The following is a 20351-nucleotide window of genomic DNA, read 5'->3' on the forward strand; positions in this document are numbered from 1 at the left end:
GATTTTAGAGATATAATAAGAAAGTTTCACATAACTAAATGATTATGAACAAAAGCTTAAACCTGAAAGTAGGTAGAAAAAAAGATTTTTAGGAACTCTACTGCCACCAAATTCAAGGAACAATTAATTCATCAGGAGATACCATCATTCAGACACTCTGATATAATATTAGGCAGCTGATTATGTGAGAAGGGTGCAGTGACAGCAGTGCAGAGAAGTGATGGCCTAAGTAGAAACAGATTAATAAAACATTATAATAGAGTTTCTGTCTACTTTAAAATTCTTCAGCACAACTTCCTGGAGTGATTTTGAGAGGAGGCAAACTGTCAACACACTTCAGTAGTCCTAAGGACACCACAATATTTTAGCATAGTTTAAGGACTGAATTTTACAATAACAATCCTGAGATAATAGAAAAGTTAATTTATGTTCAGGAAGCTCAGGTGACTAGGGACAGTACAATGCATTTTAGAAATATTAGTACAAACAATAAAAATTAAAACTTAGAGTAATTAATTAAGTAAGCATCTGTTTTATGGACAGTCTATTCATGTGAAGACTCTCTTTCCCTGATGATGCCCAGAAAATCCAAAAGTTCTGTAAATCAGCATTGGAGACTTTACTAGCTTCTCGTTCAAACTTTTTTTTTTAAGTACATCTGTGTTTCTATGAAGAAATATGTAATTCTTAAAACTGAACAAGTCATGTTTCTAATACCAATTTATAATTAATATAGATAAGTAACTATTTCATGAGTTTTTACAAGTCTTATTAGAAAGCTATAAATTTATTGAACTTTTAAAAACAATCCCAAGATTTTGGAATCCTGATGTGATTTAGTAATTAATAAACAGTTTAGGATAACATCTTTTCCTCAAGTTATTAAACCACTGAGTTGGGGATTTGAGAAGCAGAGTCTTAAGGTGTATTTCATTATAGTCAAACTTCAAGTAGGCTAATAGAGATGAAAGACAATAAACTTCCTTCAACACTAACAGCCTTAATAATGTAAAAACAATACCACTGGTGATAATTTTGAAGTCCTAAAAGATCAGTAGGCAACAAATACAATTTTATTAAGTAAAACAACACAAAGGCATCATTGTATGTTAACATACTCTAAGGCATGTTTACAATCATCACTGTTTACATAATTATTTTAAAAGTATTTCTCTTAATTGGATATGTGGTCAGTTCTTATAAGCATACCATTTCCTAAGTATTTTAATATTAATTTCTTATTTTTAAATAAATGAATTATATCTTTTAAAGTCTCAGTATATAAACTTTGGTTTTCAACAGTTTCCCTAGATCAAAATAAAACTGCTGACAACATTTTTTCCTAGCACATTCCATGAACTATCTTTCTCACAACTAGTAAGCAGCACTGCCTACACTGAATCACAAAATCTAATGTGCAAGTTTCAGAGAGTGGAATTAATAATAGGTCATCTAAGCATTTCGTGGGAACTTTGTTATTTTTTTTGTCTAGTTTTAGAGTTATATTATAATTTTAAAATGTAAAAAGTCTTTCTCTTTTGTATGTTATTCTGTAGTCTCTTTGCAAAGCCAGGGATCATGAGATTGAAAGTGAAGAACATTTTAAGATGATTGCTGAAAGAGAACTGGGACGAGTGAAGGATGAAATTCAACGACTGGAAAATGAGATAACTTCAATACGGGAAAAAAAGAATGATAAGGAAGTATGTGTTGAACTGTTACTAAAATTTTGTGCAATTGCTCCTTCTTCCTTCAGCAAATAAACGTTGATTTTTTTTTTTTTCTGTGTGGGAAAGACATTTAGTTTCCTGACATTTACTTATGTTGTTTTTTGGACAATGAAAGTCACATGGAGCTGTGATTTAAATCAACAGTGATAGAATATTACATTTATTTTCTCAGTGTTCGCTTACCAAATAGTCATTGAACCTTACAATATGTGAGGTACCCTGCTGTCTGCCTATTACACCATACTAGGCATAATTTATTTATAAGTGTTACATTTTAAAAATCTACATTTAAAAAGTCACTTATAATTTTGAATTTCATTTTTCAGTCAGAATTTTTACCTTTCATATTATCAACCTGTGACTCTAATATTAAAGTACTATAATCTGTTTTTCTCTTTTCCTTAGCTTTTAGTTACTTGATTGGGAGTGCTTTCCAAATTCAATTCTTCTCTTTACTTATGCATATACTTATGGAAATGTATTTGTATATATGGAAATATATGTATATTCTTATCCGGTCCCATCACTTCATGGGAAATAGATGGGGAAACAGTGGAAACAGTGTCAGACTTTATTTTTCTGGGTTCCAAAATCACTGCAGATGGTGACTGCAGCCATGAAATTAAAAGACGCTTACTCCTTGGAAGGAAAGTTATGACCAACCTAGATAGCATATTCAAAAGCAGAGACATTACTTTGCCAACAAAGGTTCATCTAGTCAAGGCTATGGTTTTTCCTGTGGTCATGTATGGATGTGAGAGTTGGACTGTGAAGAAGGCTGAGTGCCAAAGAATTGATGCTTTTGAACTGTGGTGTTGGAGAAGACTCTTGAGAGTCCCTTGGACTGCAAGGAGATCCAACCAGTCCATTCTGAAGGAGATCAGCCCTGGGATTTCTTTGGAAGGAATGATGCTAAAGCTGAAACTCCAGTATTTTGGCCACCTCATGCAAAGAGTTGACTCATTGGAAAAGACTCTGATGCTGGGAGGGATTGGGGGCAGGAGGAGAAGGGGACGACAGAGGATGAGATGGCTGGATGGCATCACTGACTTGATGGACATGAGTCTGAGTGAACTCTGGGAGTTGGTGATGGACAGGGAGGCCTGGCGTGTTGCGATTCATGGGGTTGCAAAGAGTCAGACACGACTGAGCGACTGATCTGATCTGATACATATATAATAAATATAATATTATACATAAATATATATACATACAATAAGTATATACACAAATATATACATATATATGGGTATATATATATATATATGTATATACATCTGGGTCTCCTGCATTGCAGGCATATTCTTTACCATCTGAGCCACCAGGAAATCCTATATATACACATACATACTTATTTTATCATGTTAATTTGTATTTGTTTGTATATTGATCTGTTTTCTTTTATGAATCTAAATTTGTTAAATACATTGAAAAATATTTTATCTCCTTAATTACTATATTCATTTTAATTAAATGTGCTTCCAAAATTTCTATATACTAGATCTTTTAGAGACAGCAATCTGATTGGAAATGGGGCTGAAGAGAACTTGTCTTGGGCTTGAATTAGCATATGAGGCACATTATTTTTATTATAATTTCATATCTGCTTGGGTAGTTTTGGTAGAGTGACTAATGGGATTGCTCTACGGGAAATACGCTAATGTCTTTTTAAGTAAACTTTAACTCAACTATTGTTCTCAATTTGATAATCACTTCCCTCTATTTTGGAACTAAAGAATTGAAATACCAGTATGATAGTTATATAATTAAATATGATATATTGTATACATCTGGAGACTGGGGACAGAGACAAGATTTCTTTCTTCCTTTTAAATATGTAATGTTATGTTTTATTTTAGTTTGTATAGTAAATAATGTTTTGTTATTTCTCCCTGTTCCCTCTCTTTGGAAATTAGAATTCCATATTTAAAACTACTCAAAAATTGGATGGTTTGAAATGTCAGATGAACTGGGACCAGCAAGCATTGGAGGCCTGGCTGGAAGAATCAGCTCATAAAGATAGTGATGCTCTCACTCTTCAGAAGTATGCTCAGCAAGATGATAATAAAATTAGGGTGAGATGTTATACATTGTAGTGTTAGATTTTCTCTAAATCTATAGTAAAGCAACCTGTAATTTAAATTGCACTTATAATTTTAAAGCAGTGCTTAAACATTTTGGGTCTAATAAAGCCAATTATCCTCTCTCTAGAAAAATGAATGTACTCCAATACTCACACAATCCTGATGCAAGTTTTATAGCTCCTCTAAAGCCCTTTGACCATTTAAGGATCTTTGGACTCCAGGTTAAGAATCCTGATTGAGAAGGTTTCTCAAATGCATTTCAGAAAATAAAGTTTTGTACTAGAACTATGTGTTAATATTTTAACTTATTTTGTGTAGTAGTTTGAATATTACAGATAATTTTTGCTGATTTGAGACTACAGTGCTATTGATTATTTAATATATTATAATATATTAAATAATATAATTATTATTATAACCACTACTTAAAAATCTACTTGTAATTAAATCTGGTGATATATTAGTATCATGAAACATTCTGTTTTCTAACAGGTTAAAACCGCATGCATTAGTTAAAATAACCTTAAATGAAAATTTATTGTTTAATCTTTTTTTCTAACTCATTTTAAAAAGTATTAAAAGTCTTTTTAGAAACAATTGGGTTTCCATTGAAGTTAGAAGATAAAGAATATATATATATTATTTTGAGTTATTTTAGATGTCAAATGAATATGTGTCATATAATATGTATATGTATCAGTTCAGTTCAGTTCAGTTCAGTCGCTCAGTTGTGTCTGACTCTTTGCATATATATAATATAATATTAATGTGAGATATGCTGTCTAACAGCTTTTATGTTAGTAAAATGATAATTATGAATATTTTTGTATGTAACTACATTGTAGGCCCTGACCCTGCAATTAGAAAGACTGACTGTGGAATGTAATCAGAGAAGAAAGGTACTTGACAATGAATTTGCAGAGACTCTAAGTGTACAGGTTGGTTTAGTAAAGATTTTTATTTTTTAATTGTCAAAATGATGTTCACAAAAGCACTTAAATTCACAGAAATAATTTTTGGTCTTCATTTTACAGTTAGAATTGGATAAAGCTGCCCAAGATTTTCGAAAGATTCATAATGAAAGGCAAAAACTCATTCTACAGTGGGAAAGCACAATAGAACAGATGCAGAAGAGAGATAAAGACATCGATAACTGTGCCGTGGTAAAGTGGTTGTTTGGTTCTTGCAACTTTCAGCTGTATTTATCTCTTTTTGTATTTAACTCATTCATTTCAAATTAAATCACACTATTGTTTGAAAGTCACTTTTGTAGCATGATCTAATAGTTTTGGTAAATGTTTTCTAAAGCTGGTTCTATATCTATTTGGAAATGTGATTTTATGAAGGTTATTTACTTATGGTATATAATGCCAAAGACTGGATTCTAATATCTCTGAAATGTGAAACAAGAGAAAATCGACAGACAACTTTATTGCAGCAAAGCCAATGCCTTGACTCATATGTACATGGTTGTCCACGATGCCTTGGATTTAACATGTGTGCTGTTTCTGTGTGAATCAAAAGGTGTAGGGAAATGAGCCTCATGGGTAGCCAAGAAAGAAGGATGGAGAGTCAGGAAAGAAACCCTGACTGCAATAAATTGTCCCTTTTGAAACTGAGTTACCATCCAGAATGGGGTAAAAGCTCTGAAGGGGAGGAACACCATGCTGATTAAACACCCGTCTAGTGTTATCTTTTGCTCCTTTCAGAGGTAATTTAGGAGAACTTTTTGGGGAAGTCATTAAAGAGTGAAATAGTGGTGAGTGAAAATGGGAAGATTAGGGAAGTTGGGGAGGGAGAAGGAATTGAGGAGGAAAGAAGGCACATGAGAAATGTGCGAACTTCCATTCTGAGTATACTCCATGGAAAGGCATTTGGCAAGCAATTCAGGTCACTGGAAGTTTGGAATTCTGATATCTGGATGTGGTTTACTTGTTACGTGTAACTTATATGAAAATGTGATTTCTGTATTTTAAATTTCTGTGAGTAATCATTTTATCAACAAAATGGCTTATGCCTCCTTAGAGGGGAGTTGGAAGAACCAATCTTAACTCTGAGTTCCTCTTATTTCTTGCTACTAATGTTGGTTTCTCTTTCTTGCTTTATACTGGTTTCAAACATCAAGTCCTGACTGCTTCCTCTGTGTAGATCACATCTAAGACTAAGATCTAAGACTGCAAATCCATAATCTGAATGCTCATACAACCCTGTAGCTAAAGTTACTCAGCCTGCTGATTTGGTGGAATCTACAGCCTACAGCTCTGTGGTTACATCCTCAGTGATTCCTTATTCACAGGGTGACATCTCCTGGCTATATGTATTGAAAAAGACTAGGGAGAGTGCTCAGAAGTGGTTCCATAGGTAGTGGGATGCCTCTAGATGTTTAACAACTAGCTCTTGATTTGTGGTGTTTTTGATCTGTGGTATCACCTACATGAAAACTTAACTGTGAATAGATTGCCCTGTTAATGCCTGTAATGTAGGAATTAAAGCTTCTGAGTAAGTGGTAGAAAAATTAATATAAAGCAGGGAATTCTAGAATAATTATTTGACACATACAAATTTAGGAAGTTTTAACCTATCCTTTGGTTGAATGGACACTGTAGAGATATAGAATGTTACAATTATAGAATATTAATTGTTATATAGATGGGAATACTAGAGTAAACAAATCTATAATGTGTTTTAAAATGCAGTGAATTTTGGATGTATATTGATTTAATATGCTAATAGGTACAATATTACATGTACCATTTCTAAAACTTGCCAACTTCAGAAATATAGCCTCCCCTGACCCAGTCTCCTGAGATTAGTTGTTTGGTGAGACTCTGTTTCAGAAAACTTGAAAGAAATATATCTTAGGGTAAATTTTCCTTCTCTCTCCAACTCATCTGACATACTGTCATCAGAATCACCTGAAAAACCACATATGATCTTTTTATTCCCCAACTCTAAGATCTTTATTCCATATTGCTTAAAACTTGACTCGCCTTAACGTGGCAATTGAAAAGTTGAATTCTTCACCCTTTGGCCCTAACCTCTGCCTTCCACCCTTCATCTCTGTCATCTGTATCCACTCTTTCTTAACATCCCCCCATTCCATCCTTGCCCTCCCACCCTATACTTTAACCATGTGAGAGTATTTATGCATCCCCACTTATCTTTTTAGGCCTGACTCAAATGAAGCCTCTTAGGTAATGCTTTTAATGATTTCTCTTGGGTAGATTTCATCATCTTTTTGCTCCCATGGTACATTGTCCACACCACAGTTATTACTTTGCATATTCTAGTTATTTTGTATCTCCATGACCAGCAGGAAGCCTGAGTGATGAAGATATTCCTATTGAAACAAACAACAAAAATAATATTCTCAAAAAATGAAAAAAAAAAAAACTGGTCTTGTTACACTGGTCTTGGAAAACTACATTGAAATGTGAAAACTATTCAATACTGTTTTATTTTTTAGATGTCACCTTTTCTTGATAAAAGACTGACATTTTTCTTATCCCTTTAGCAAAGTACAAGATGGATGAAATAAAATATAGGGTTCTTTAAAAATATGAGCTTATAGATACTAGTGGCGTACTAATATTTTATTTCATTCATTTAAATTAGTCTGTCCTTAAATTTTGGTAAAATAAGTACTATAAAAACGGAATTCCTTTTAGTTTTAATTACACGTGTATTTAACATGTATTTCAAATTCTAGGCATTAGCAAGGATAAAGCAGGAAATAAGAGAAAAAGAAAATCTGGTTAAGGAAAAAATCAAGTTTTTGGAAAATGAGATTGGGAATAACACAGAGTATGAAAAAAAAATTTCTGTTGCTGATCGTAAAGTTTTAAAATGTAGAACGGAATATCAACGTCATGAAGCTAATAGAATTCAGCTGAAGGATGAGGTATGTCAATTAAAAGGACTGGTTTGTGTGTTTATAACAACTAACTATACAGATAAGCATAAAGGCTTTCCTTTGTTAAGGACCTGTCTTCTAGTTCTTTTTGTTACATCCCTTCTTGTTGTGAAACTTGAACTTTTAGGATACACTCCAGTACTCTTGCCTGGAAAATCCCATGGATGGAGGAGCCTGGTGGGCTGCAGTCCATGGGGTCTCTAGGAGTCTAGGTCTCAGACACGACTGAGAGACTTCACTTTCACTTTTCACTTTCATACATTGGAGAAGGAAATGGCAACCCACTCCAGCGTTCTTGCCTGGAGAATCCCAGGGACAGGGGGGCCTGGTGGGCTGCCGTCTCTGGGGTCGCACAGAGTCGGACATGACTGAAGCGACTTAGCAGCAGCAGCAGCAGGGCTTCCCTGGTGGCTCAGATGGTAAAGCGTCTGCCTACAATGAGGGAGACACGGGTTCGATCCCTGGGTCAGAAAGATCCCCTGGAGAAGAAAATGGCAACAACCCACTCCAGTATTCTTGCCTGGAAAATCCCATGGACCAAGGAGCCTGGTAGGCTACAGTCCATGGGGTTGCAAAGAATCGGACACAACTAAGTGACTTCACTTTCACTTTCTATTGAAACCTTGATTGGATACAGGCAACAGGGGGCTGTCTTCACATCATGGGTGGTATAAAGGGTTCCCCTGGTGTTGTGCAGTGCTCAACTTGCCTATCACACGTGGTGTTTTGTTATTGACTCAAGGCAAAAGACTTCTGAAAGGTCTAGGCTGGAAATCATAAGATAAAGGAAAATGGATAAATGTGAAGATGAATTATTGACATTGGTGAAATTTTGAAGTGTCTTTCCAGAGACACATGAATATGGTGGTTTTACCACTCAAATTCTAGCGGAAACTACTGTTGAAGTTCAGTGTTTTACCTTGTTAAGGGAAAACATTTCAGTGTAGTAGTGGGACAATGTAGTGGTATAATGTCTTTAAACAGAATAAAATCTTCTGCTTTGGTCTTTTCTTCTTTTGAGCATACATGTCAACTAGATTATTCCATGGGTAGAGTTAGCAATTCCCATAGTTAGCAATAAAGGGATCTTTATGAAATTTGTGCCTTGAGGCCATATTAGCTGAAGTTACTGATATTTGAGTGGGAAATTGAAACATTGCAGAGCATTTCATTTTATAAGTTGTTATACTTTATATTTCTGATAAAGAAGGAAAGTTTTTTCTATCTGAAGAGAATAAGTAAGATCTTGCAAAAGCAAAAAAGTGAATTTCTTACATAAATTAAATGTCACTGCTAATAGCTCATTCTCCAAAATTTTAAAGCTTAAACCAGTTGGAGAAAAAAATGCAGGTATTCATTTATTTATAATTTATTTATTGAGATAGAATTCACATATCAAATACACCCTCTTAAAGCATACAATTCAATAATTTTTAGTATTTTATAGAATTGTGAAACCATTATCACTATCTAATCTTAGAGTATTTTGGTCTTTCAAAGGGAAATCTCATACCCGTTAGCAATGGCTTTCCTTCTGTCCCTGTCCTCCTCCCACCCTGGCCCTGGCAACTCCTGATCTACTTTGTCTCTGTGGATTTACCTATTTTGGACATCATACAACATGATGCATTTTGTGTCAGGGTTTTTTTTACTTACATAATGTTTTCAAGGTTCTTATAAGCTGTAACATGTAAAAGTACTTCATTTTTTCTCAAAATTTTTTTATTGTGGTGAAATACATACACAATTTACCATCTTAACTGTCTTCAGATGGACAGTTTAGTGTTAAATACATTGCTAATGTTGTACAACCATCACTATCAACCATCTTCATAACTCTTTCCTTGTAAAGCAGAAACTGTACCCATTGAATAATAATTTCCCATTTCCCTGTCCTCCCAGCCCCTGGAAACCACCATTCTACATTCTGTCTCTATAATTTTAGCTACTCTAAGTATCTCATATAAATGGAGTCATAAAATACTTGTCTTTTCCTGGCTGGCCTATGTCACTTATTTTTCTTAGCATAATGTCCTCAAGGGTCATCCATGTTACAGCATATGTCAAAATTTTGTTTTTTTAAGGCTGAATAGTATTCCATTGTGTGTATATACTATATTTTGCTTATCAATTCCCCTGTCAATGACCTTGGATTGCATTCCTGTTTTGGCTATAATGAATAATGCTGCTGTGAGCATGGGTGTAGAATTATCTCAGAATTGCTGGATCAAACAATAATTACATTTTTAATTTTTGGAAGAATTACCACACAGTGGTAGTACTATTTGATATTTTCACTAACAGTGCACAAGGGTTCCAATTTCTCCACATCCTCATCCACACTTTTCATTTTGAGATTTTTTTGATGGTAGCTGTATTAATGGTTGTGAAATGGTATTTCAGTGTAGTTTTGATTTTTGTTTACCTAATGATTGATGATGTTGAGCATTTTTTCATGTGCTTATATACCTTTTGTATCTCTTCTCTGCAGAAATATCTATTCAGGGTCTTTGACCATTTTTGAGTCAGGCTTGTTTGTTGTTGTTGTTGAATTTTAGAAGTTCCCTATATATCCTGGATATTAGTCCCTTATCAGATATATAATTTGTAGTTACTTCCCCCTCATTCTTTGTGTTGCTTTTTTGTTCTGTTGATATTACTTTTGCTGTACAAAAATTTTTAGTTTAATGAAGTCAAACTTGTCTATTTTTCTTTGATTGTCTGTGCCTTTGGTGTCATATCCAAGAAATCATTGCCAAATGCAATGTTGTGAAGCTTTTGTTCTATGTGCTTTTAACTCATATATGTAGATCTCTATAATTTGTCAGTATCTTATAAGTCATTTGAAATTTATTATCAGATCAAAAAGAAAAATTGTTAAATATGTTACAGAAACATGGTTATTATGTTTGTCACTGTTATGTAGGTTAGAAACGAATGTGTTCAGAATAAAAATTCTCAGAAATGGAATTATAAGATATAGAGTAAATATATAATTTCTGTCTGTTAACTAATAAATAGCTGGATTCTTTAAAAGCCACTGTGAATAGAAGTTCCAGTGATTTAGAAGCTCTGAGGAAAAATATTTCCAAAGTAAAGATGGACATTAATGAAGAAACAGCAAGGTAAGAAAAAAGATATCTAAGAATGTTTGTAGTTTTTTAATATTTCTAGAAAAATTATTGAATATTGGTTTTTTGGTTCAATAACTATAAAATTATAGCTACTAAGTTATTAAACCTAAACAATTTTTCCTGAGTTTTTCAATACAAAGCCTTAGGAGCAATATTTGTATGACCTACTAAATATATGCTGGTATTAAAAGGTTTATGGCAAAAGAAGCTTCACGTTATATGAAGAAATCTTAGGATAAACTGTTTTTTGTTTGTTTGCATTAAATATCTTTTAGACATGTTTTCTGCTTTTTCCTCATAATTCTCTATAGGTTAGGCAAAATTAAAAATCATAATCAGATTGTAAGAAAAAAATTAAAGGAGATAACTGAGAAAACTATGTCTGTAGAGGAGAAAGCTACCAACTTGGAAGACATGCTAAGGGAGGAAGAAAGAGGTGTGAAGGTAAAATTTAGTTTCAGTTTTAAAAAAATTACAGCAAATTTAGTAATAGTGAATAAATTAGACTCTTGAGATCAGATGAGCAGGAGCTCGTCCTGCTTTTAATAAAGCTGTGATTTCTGAGGTAATCACATTTGTAATTAGATTGTTGAGTTGTTGAACCTCTTTTTATTTTAAGCTCTTAATTCTCCATTTGCTTCACTTCCAGCATTTAACTTTGATGTCATCTCTGAAAGGTAGATCCTCTGAGATTCCATGTCCTCCCAATGCCTACTGTGTCCTTGTCCCTGTTTGCTATCCATATGTATTTTCTTAAATTGCAAATGTATCTTGAAAAATGCCCTTGTTTTACAACTGATTTCTACCTGCCTATCATTTTTTGCTTGTGATCCAATTCCCTCCCAGTGGTCTGCATTCATTACACATATTTCATCAGCATCTGCTGTCTCTTTAACCTCTCCCAGCTTGGTACCATTATTGGTAAATGGGCTTCTAAATGCTAACACCTTACTAACTTCACTGGCACCCCCTTTCTACCGAAATCTGTTCGGCACTCTGGTAGCATTAAAACCAATTTTTGAGGAACTGGAATAGGCTAGTTTGCCATTTCCTCTTTGAAAACTCCAAATGATTTGTGTGACCTATCACCATAGGCACTGTGTAGGCACTACTTCTTGCTTTTATTCTTTTTTGTCTAATGGGGGAAAAGGAAGGGCAGCTCAAGGTGCTTGTAGAATCTCCCATTTGCAGAGGCCTGTTTCAAGTATGGTTTCATTTATATTCGGATAGAATCCAGCTTCCTTAGTGTGCTGTTGTATGTTTAAAATCCTGAGTAACAACGTCATGCAACAATCTTGATTTGAGTGGTATTTGAGTCCAAATCATACAACATTATTTAAAAAAATGTTATGACTGTTTCCCCTCAGAAAGCATGATTTTCTGTTAGTACATGAAATGGGACAGTATTGGAGCTTATTAGAAATCTTAAAGACTGTGAATTTTATATGAAATAAACCTTCTGAAGAAAGAATTAAAAACTAGTGATATTTAAAAAGAAATTAGCTGAATTAATAAATAGTAAGGTTGGCCGCATGTGTGAGCAGGGCTGTATTCTTGGGGTTTTGTTTTTTTGTTTGGGAAAAATCTCAGCCCTATATGTTTTGCTGACTTATTTACCACCAAGCACTGACTTTAAAACTCAGCCAGGCAGTCATTGAGAAGGTCCTGAACCCAGTGAAAATTTTCTATTATATGAAAAGCAATGTATTTTATAAGCTTGTATATCAGATTATTAGGTTTCTTCATTTGTGAAAATTCACATGTGCCAATCACAGACTTCTTTTGTTACATATTGAGGTTCATTGGAGACCAAAGAGAAATATGCTTACCTGTGTATAAGAGGACAGAGGGAAATTATTTCAACATTCTAAAATGAGAGCTTTCAATAGATCTTGGCAGGTGAGATCTATTTGAAGCCTAGAATACATTAATGTGACACTTTGAGGTCAAGACAGACCTGCCTCTTGAGACGGGAGAAGTGAAACTGGGGTACTGGTTTCTGTTTCCTAGTGGGCTGCATAGGTAGGGAAGTCAGCTGCAGGCAAAATGTGAGTAAGGAATAGTGCCAGTAGTGTGTTGGTGCCAGTGCTTACCAGCTCACAAAAGCTGATAGTTAAATTTTCTGGAATTTTATAAGTCAGCTGCTAAATGTAGCTACTATTAAAAATCAAATTATATAGACTCACAATTAAATAAATTATATTAAAAACAAAGTAAAAAGTACTCAGCACATGTCACTTCTAAATTAGTTTTCTACACTTTACTGTTGTCTATGCTTTTAAGGTTGGAGAAGGCAGTGGCACCCCACTCCAGTAGTCTTGCCTGGAAAATCCCATGGACAGAGGAGCCTGGTAGGCTTCAGTCCATGGGGTTGCTAAGAGTCGGACAGGACTGAGTGACTTCACTTTCAATTTTCACTTTCACGCATTGGAGAAGGAAATGGCAACCTACTCCAGTGTTCTTGCCTGGAGAATCCCAGGGACGGGGGAGCCTGTTGGTCTGCCATCTATGGGGTTGCACAGAGTCGGACACGACTGAAGCGACTCAGCAGCAGCAGCATGCTTTTAAGGTTACTTAAAATTACTAACATCTATCATATCTGTATAGTGGTGTTGTTTAATCACCAAGTTGTGTCCGACTCTTATATCTGTATAGTAGATATACTGCATAATGATCTGCAACTGCCTATCTCTTCCCAGCTTTGAATTTAGAGGAATCATGTGAGTAGCTTGAAATTGGCCTTAGTGGGAATATAAATAATTATGGAAATCAGCCTCTTCCTCCTAACCTCCCATCTATTACAAACCTGGTGGTTAAGCATTTATCTGCTCACCACTGAATAGTGCTGAAAAGAAGGTGGGAGAGTTCTTCCCTTAACATTTTCAAGACTTTAGTAAACTTTGGGAACTTATAAGCTGTATGTCTTCAATGTATTTTATATTCTAAAGAAACCAGTGAAAAATGGTCAAGTTCTAAGGCTAAGGTGACACAGGGTAAATGACATATCAAGGTATATGATACAGGAATAGTGGATGAGAGTAGACTACAGGCAATGTTGGGAATGTGTTGAAATTGTAAGAAGGGCTTTATACTCTCTAGGGCTAAAATAAGGGTTCATTGATGAGCCCCTAAATTATAATATTCATTCAGTAAAACATTTAAAGGTATTATATTACATTAATCATTGTTATTCTTATTATCAGGAAGTAGAAGTTCAGTTGAACATAGTGAAAGATGTGTTATTTAAGAAAGTTCAGGAATTACAGACTGAAACAATGAAAGAAAAAGCTCTCGTATCTGAAATTGAAGGAACCCGTTCTTCTCTAAAGCACCTCAACCATCAGTTACATAAACTGGACTTTGAAACCTTGCAGCAGCAAGAAATTATGTACGCTCAGGTAGATGTTACTCTTATGAATGTCTTCATACTGATTTGTCATAATTGTGATGGTCAAGATACCGCAGTGTCCTAAGAAAAAGATTTCTATGAACTCTTGAGGTTGGCATAGACAGATGCTACAGACTGCAGGGGGTGTGGGTTCCATCTCTGGCCAGGGAACTAAGATCCTACATGCTGCATGGTGCAGCCAAAAAAAACAACAAAAAGAATTCCTAAAACCCATGCAAAACTGTATGTTATGCATACATCAGCCTCTCCACCCCTGTCCCTGGACCAATAGGTTAAAAGTATTTTTAAAGTTTTCCTTTTTGGTTCTCTTTATCGTATTCTGTCCCATGTTAATTGTTTAATGTCCTCCATCTCTACATCTTAATTTTTGCCTCTTATATATTCTTAATTTCTCAGAATTACAGATGCTGAAGTATAATTTTCAAAATATTGTTTAAAATTTCATCGTGTCTGAGCCTTTCATGGCTAACAATCTGTGCCTCTTTTTTTTTTTTTTTCTGATACAAAGATTTATTTATTTATTTTTTCTTCTCTAATTTTATTTTATTTTTAAACTTTACATAATTGTATTAGTTTTGCCAAACATCAAAATGAATCCGCCACAGGTATACATGTGTTCCCCATCCCGAACCCTCCTCCCTCCTCCCTCCCCATACCATCCCTCTGGGCCGTCCCAGTGCACCAGCCCCAAGCATCCAGCATCATGCATTGAACCTGGACTGGCAACTCGTTTCCTACATGATATTTTACATGTTTCATTGCCATTCTCCCAAATCTTCCCACCCTCTCCCTCTCCCACAGAGTCCATAAGACTGGTCTATACATCAGTGTCTCTTTTGCTGTCTCGTACACCGGGTTATTGTTACCATCTTTCTAAATTCCATATATATGCGTTAGTATACTGTATTTATGTTTTTCCTTCTGGCTTACTTCACTCTGTATAATAGGCTCCAGTTTCATCCACCTCATTAGAACTGATTCAAATGTATTCTTTTTAATGGCTGAGTAATACTCCATTGTGTATATGTACCACAGCTTTCTTATCCATTCATCTGCTGATGGACATCTAGGTTGCTTCCATGTCTTGGCTATTATAAACAGTGCTGCGATGAACATTGGGGTACACGTGTCTCTTTCCCTTCTGGTTTTCTCAGTGTGTATGCCCAGCAGTGGGGTTGCTGGATCATAAGGCAGTTCTATTTCCAGTTTTTTAAGGAATCTCCACACTGTTCTCCATAGTGGCTGTACTAGTTTGCATTCCCACCAACAGTGTAAGAGGGTTCCCTTTTCTCCACACCCTCTCCAGCATTTATTATTTGTAGACTTTTGGATCGCAGCCATTCTGACTGGTGTGAAATGGTACCTCATAGTGGTTTTGATTTGCATTTCTCTGATAATGAGTGATGTTGAGCATCTTTTCATGTGTTTGTTAGCCATCTGTATGTCTTTTTTGGAGAAATGTCTATTTAGTTCTTTGGCCCATTTTTTGATTGGGTCGTTTATTTTTCTGGAGTTGAGCTGTAGGAGTTGCTTGTATATTTTTGAGATTAGTTGTTTGTCAGTTGCTTCATTTGCTATTATTTTCTCCCATTCTGAAGGCTGTCTTTTCACCTTGCTAATAGTTTCCTTTGATGTGCAGAAGCTTTTAAGGTTAATTAGGTCCCATTTGTTTATTTTTGCTTTTATTTCCAATATTCTGGGAGGTGGGTCATAGAGGATCCTGCTGTGATGTATGTCGGAGAGTGTTTTGCCTATGTTCTCCTCTAGGAGTTTTATAGTTTCTGGTCTTACGTTTAGATCTTTAATCCATTTTGAGTTTATTTTTGTGTATGGTGTTAGAAAGTGGTCCAGTTTCATTCTTTTACAAGTGGTTGACCAGATTTCCCAGCACCACTTGTTAAAGAGATTGTCTTTAATCCATTGTATATTCTTGCCTCCTTTGTCGAAGATAAGGTGTCCATATGTGCGTGGATTTATCTCTGGGCTTTCTATTTTATTCCATTGATCAATATTTCTGTCTTTGTGCCAGTACCATACTGTCTTGATAACTGTGGCTTTGTAGTAGAGCCTGAAGTCAGGTAGGTTGATTCCTCCAGTTCCATTCTTCTTTCTCAAGATCGCTTTGGCTATTCAAGGTTTTTTGTATTTCCATACAAATTGTGAAATTATTTGTTCTAGCTCTGTGAAGAATACTGTTGGTAGCTTGATAGGGATTGCGTTGAATCTATAAATTGCTTTGGGTAGTATACTCATTTTCACTATATTGATTCTTCCAATCCATGAACATGGTATATTTCTCCATCTATTAGTGTCCTCTTTGATTTGTACTCTGTAGAAAAATACCCTCCAAAATCCATGTCCATGTAAACCTAGTAGATTTACTGATGTTCTATCATGATAGTACAATAAATACCCACCTAACTGCTCTATTATATTCTAAGATTAGTGTGTGTTATTATCATATACTCTGGTTGTTGAAGAATAGTTTACTGTTTCTCCCGTTGGAGTAAGAAGGACTTCATCACTAGAGAGTTAAAGTGATTTAGTAAATGATGACATCAGACCAAACTCATGAAAATATTTACAGTGTGTTTGCATCTAAAAAATGGTTTTAACTGTTTCTCCCTATTAACGTTCTTTAAAACCTGTAACAGGATTTTTACATTCAGCAAGTAGAACGCCGAATGTCGCGCTTAAAGGGAGACATTAATTCAGAAGAAAAACAAGCCCTTGAAGCAAAAACTGTTGAACTTCAGAAGACATTGGAAGAGAAAAAATCTGCACTTTGCCTTTTGGAAACACAGATCAAGAAGCTTCATGTAACTTAGCTAAAATACTTTTTATGCTTCAAATATCCTAATTATTAGTCATTTTATGTTAACATGTTCCTAAGACTGACTTTGGATAGGATGATTGCCAAGCTACCCACATATGTAATAAATGTATGAACTAATGCCCATATTTCTGTGCTTACATTCTCATATGAATATGAGAAATTCATGAAATATGAAAATAACGTTACCATTGATTATGCATTTGCTGTATGCTATGTCTATGTCTTTAGTGTTTTATTTCATTTAATCCTTATAAATGTCTTGTGAGGAAGATATTATTACCTGTTTTACAGATTAAGTAACTTGTTCATGATTTCACAGCGAGGATTTGATCCTTGGTCCATGTGACTTAAAAATAGTCTTAAATGGTACATGATTTAAAAAATTGATAAGTTCTAGTTTCTATTACGTGTCTCCCATAATAACTTGATTGCTTTTTATCACTGAAGTGGCATCTAAAAGAAGCTGCTCTTTAATGGGTCTTCTTTTGTTATTCAAATATTTACTTAGTTATATATTTCATATGACTCTATTTTGTTAATAAGGTTAAAAATGTTCTTCATCCTTAGGTACTTTAATATGTTTATGGTAATATAAAACCTGTGTTACGGGAACCTATGTAATATAGAACCTATGCTAATGTTTAACTGGCAAGAGTGAAGGCCTGAAAGCATGGATCTGAATGGGGGGAGAACTCCAATTTTAAATGTTGAACAGCTGGAAAGGCTAGTGATGAATGTCCTCTAGTGGTTAAATGAAAAATTGCCCTGAATTCCTTAAGGGCTACAAAGGTGAAAGGGAGCTATTACTTTTTTAAATTAGGAAAGAAAAAAAAAATTCAACATGACAAAATATTGTTTTCGAGTGGTTTATAGCCTGATTAAATTTTTAAAAGACTATTTCCTTGGTTTAATAATAGGAGCACATGTTTTGGAATCAGAACTGGTTTTGAATGTCAAGGTTATACCTAACTACCTGGGTTGGGAAGATCCCCTGGAGGAAGCCATGGCAGCCCACTCCAGTATTCTTACCTGGAGAATCCCATGGACAGAGGAGCCTGGAAGGCTGCAGTCCTTAGGGTTACATAGAGTTGGACAGAACTGAAGTGACTTAGCACAGCACAGTACTGCTTTTTTAACTTTTCTGAGTCTTAAATTTGATATTATTTTAGGACATTTGGGAGAATTAGAAGCAATGTGTATCTTAACAGTGCATTTAGTCTGTTCTCAATAAATGGTATTGTTTTAATTACATAGAATATGAGAATATTGGTGCTATAGAATGATAGGAGGATGACTTTCATATTTGGATGTGTTTTTTGATGCTAACTCAATTGTGTCGGTTTTGCTGTGTGAGAGTGGTTCTAATGCTCCCCATTTTAACTACCGTGGGGCTTTGTCCATGATGCAGTAGGCTAGTACTTATGCCTATCCCAACTCTGGTTTTGACAGAGAAGTAAATAAATTAATAGACATACAAGTGAATTTTTAAAGATATTAAAGCTAGTTAACTTTCTAATGAAGGTTTTATCTTCTCGATAGTAGTGTTAGATTGTAAAGTCATTCTATAGTCTCTTTCCCATGCCACTCCATCTCTTATTTTGAATAACAAACAAATTTCCTCTAGTTGAAAATTACCTTAAATTAATATTTTAATTCTAAAAGTTAATTTTTTGAAGTCATATATTTATGTGAAAAAAAAATCTTACTGTCTTGTTTCAATCTTAGGTTCTGATTGTTCAGAGAAATACAGGCAGTGAGAAAGGTAGGGGAGGGAGGAAGCAAGGGAGAGAGGAAGCGAGAGGGGAAAGGGAGAGAGATCTTGGCACTAGAAACTTTTTGCTTTAGGTCCCCTAAGAGGGACTAAAGAGGACAAAGAGAGCAAACCTCATTCTAGTTCTGGGTGGGAAGTGAAGTGAAGTCGCTCAGTCGTGTCCGACTCTTTGCGACCCCATGGACTGTAGCCTACCAGGCTCCTCTGTCCATGGGATTTTCCAGGCAATAGTACTGGAGTGGATTGCCATTTCCTTCTCCAGGGGGTCTTCCCAACCCAGGGATTGAACCCAGGTCTCCCGCATTGTAGACAGATGCTTTACCATCTGACCAGGGAGGGAGGATGCAAACTTGTATAAAGCTGGAAGACTGATGAGTATGTATGACCCATTCATTCAGTCGATGGAATTAGATCTTATCTAGCATTTTTCTCTTCAGCAATATGTGATTATATACATAATAATCATAACTACATTTCTCTGTGTCAAACATTGTTGCACATATTACAGTAACTTCTTTAACCCTCCACAACAGCCGTGGTAGGTAGGTGTTGTTATCATCTCCATTTTAGAAATGAGAAAACTAAGGAAGAATAGATTGCCCACTGGCGTTGGATGGCTGATAAGTAATTGCTGCTGCTGCTAAGTCGCTTCAGTCGTGTCTGACTCTGTGTGACCCCATAGACGGCAGCCCACCAGGCTCCCCCATCCCTGAGGTTCTCCAGGCAAGAACACTGGAGTGGGTTGCCATTTCCTTCTCCAATGCATGAAAGTGAAAAGTGAAAGTGAAGTAGCTCAGTTGTGCCCGACTCTTAGTGACCTCATGGACTGCAGCCCACCAGGCTCCTCCATCCATGGGGTTTTCCAGGCAAGAGTACTGGAGTGGGGTGCCATTGCCTTCTCCAATGCATGAAAGTGAAAAGTGAAAGTGAAGTCACTCAGTCATGTCCGACTCTTAGTGACCCCATGGACTGCAGCCTACCAGACTCCTTCATCCATGGGATTTTCCAGGGAAGAGTACTGGAGTGGGGTGCCATTGCCTTCTCCGGATAAGTAATTAAGACCGTCTAATTCCAGAGCTTGTAGTTAACCAAAACCCTTTGCTTTCTCAGACTGTTAACATTTTTACCTTCTGGGGCTTGGGTTGAATCAAATGATGAAATCCAGAAGGTGAACCCTATATTTAAACAAAACTTGAACTCTGCCCTCCCATGTCTTCCCATAAATGGCAATCACTTAATAATTCAGTTTGAATGGTAATCATACATGATATTTCCTAGAATTACTAAAATCAAACTGAACCCAAACATCAACAAATAATAAAAATGAAAGTGTTTATATGTGAATATCCATGTACATCTTATTAGAGATGTCAGAGTATGAAGGGGTGAGATTTAAAAATCTGATTATTATAAATATTTAATGGAGCATATAATTCAATGTGTCATGCATGTAATATTGTTATTTAAAATATGT

General features: G+C 35.3%; 1 protein-coding gene across 1 annotated transcript in view; it reads left to right on the forward strand.

Moving 5' to 3' along the window:
* The window catches only part of CCDC39 (coiled-coil domain containing 39), a 54236-nt gene that overhangs the window by 8671 nt on the left and 25214 nt on the right, over positions 1-20351 (forward strand). The window contains exons 3-11 of the mRNA XM_027540321.1: positions 1557-1703; positions 3647-3805; positions 4660-4752; positions 4849-4977; positions 7524-7715; positions 10749-10852; positions 11173-11305; positions 14065-14259; positions 16925-17089. Coding sequence (XP_027396122.1) covers positions 1557-1703; positions 3647-3805; positions 4660-4752; positions 4849-4977; positions 7524-7715; positions 10749-10852; positions 11173-11305; positions 14065-14259; positions 16925-17089 — 1317 coding nt within the window. The remainder of the gene's footprint in view (positions 1-1556; positions 1704-3646; positions 3806-4659; positions 4753-4848; positions 4978-7523; positions 7716-10748; positions 10853-11172; positions 11306-14064; positions 14260-16924; positions 17090-20351) is intronic.

The sequence above is a fragment of the Bos indicus x Bos taurus genome, chromosome 1 (genome assembly GCF_003369695.1).
Source record: "Bos indicus x Bos taurus breed Angus x Brahman F1 hybrid chromosome 1, Bos_hybrid_MaternalHap_v2.0, whole genome shotgun sequence".
Classification (NCBI taxonomy): Eukaryota; Metazoa; Chordata; class Mammalia; order Artiodactyla; family Bovidae; genus Bos; species Bos indicus x Bos taurus.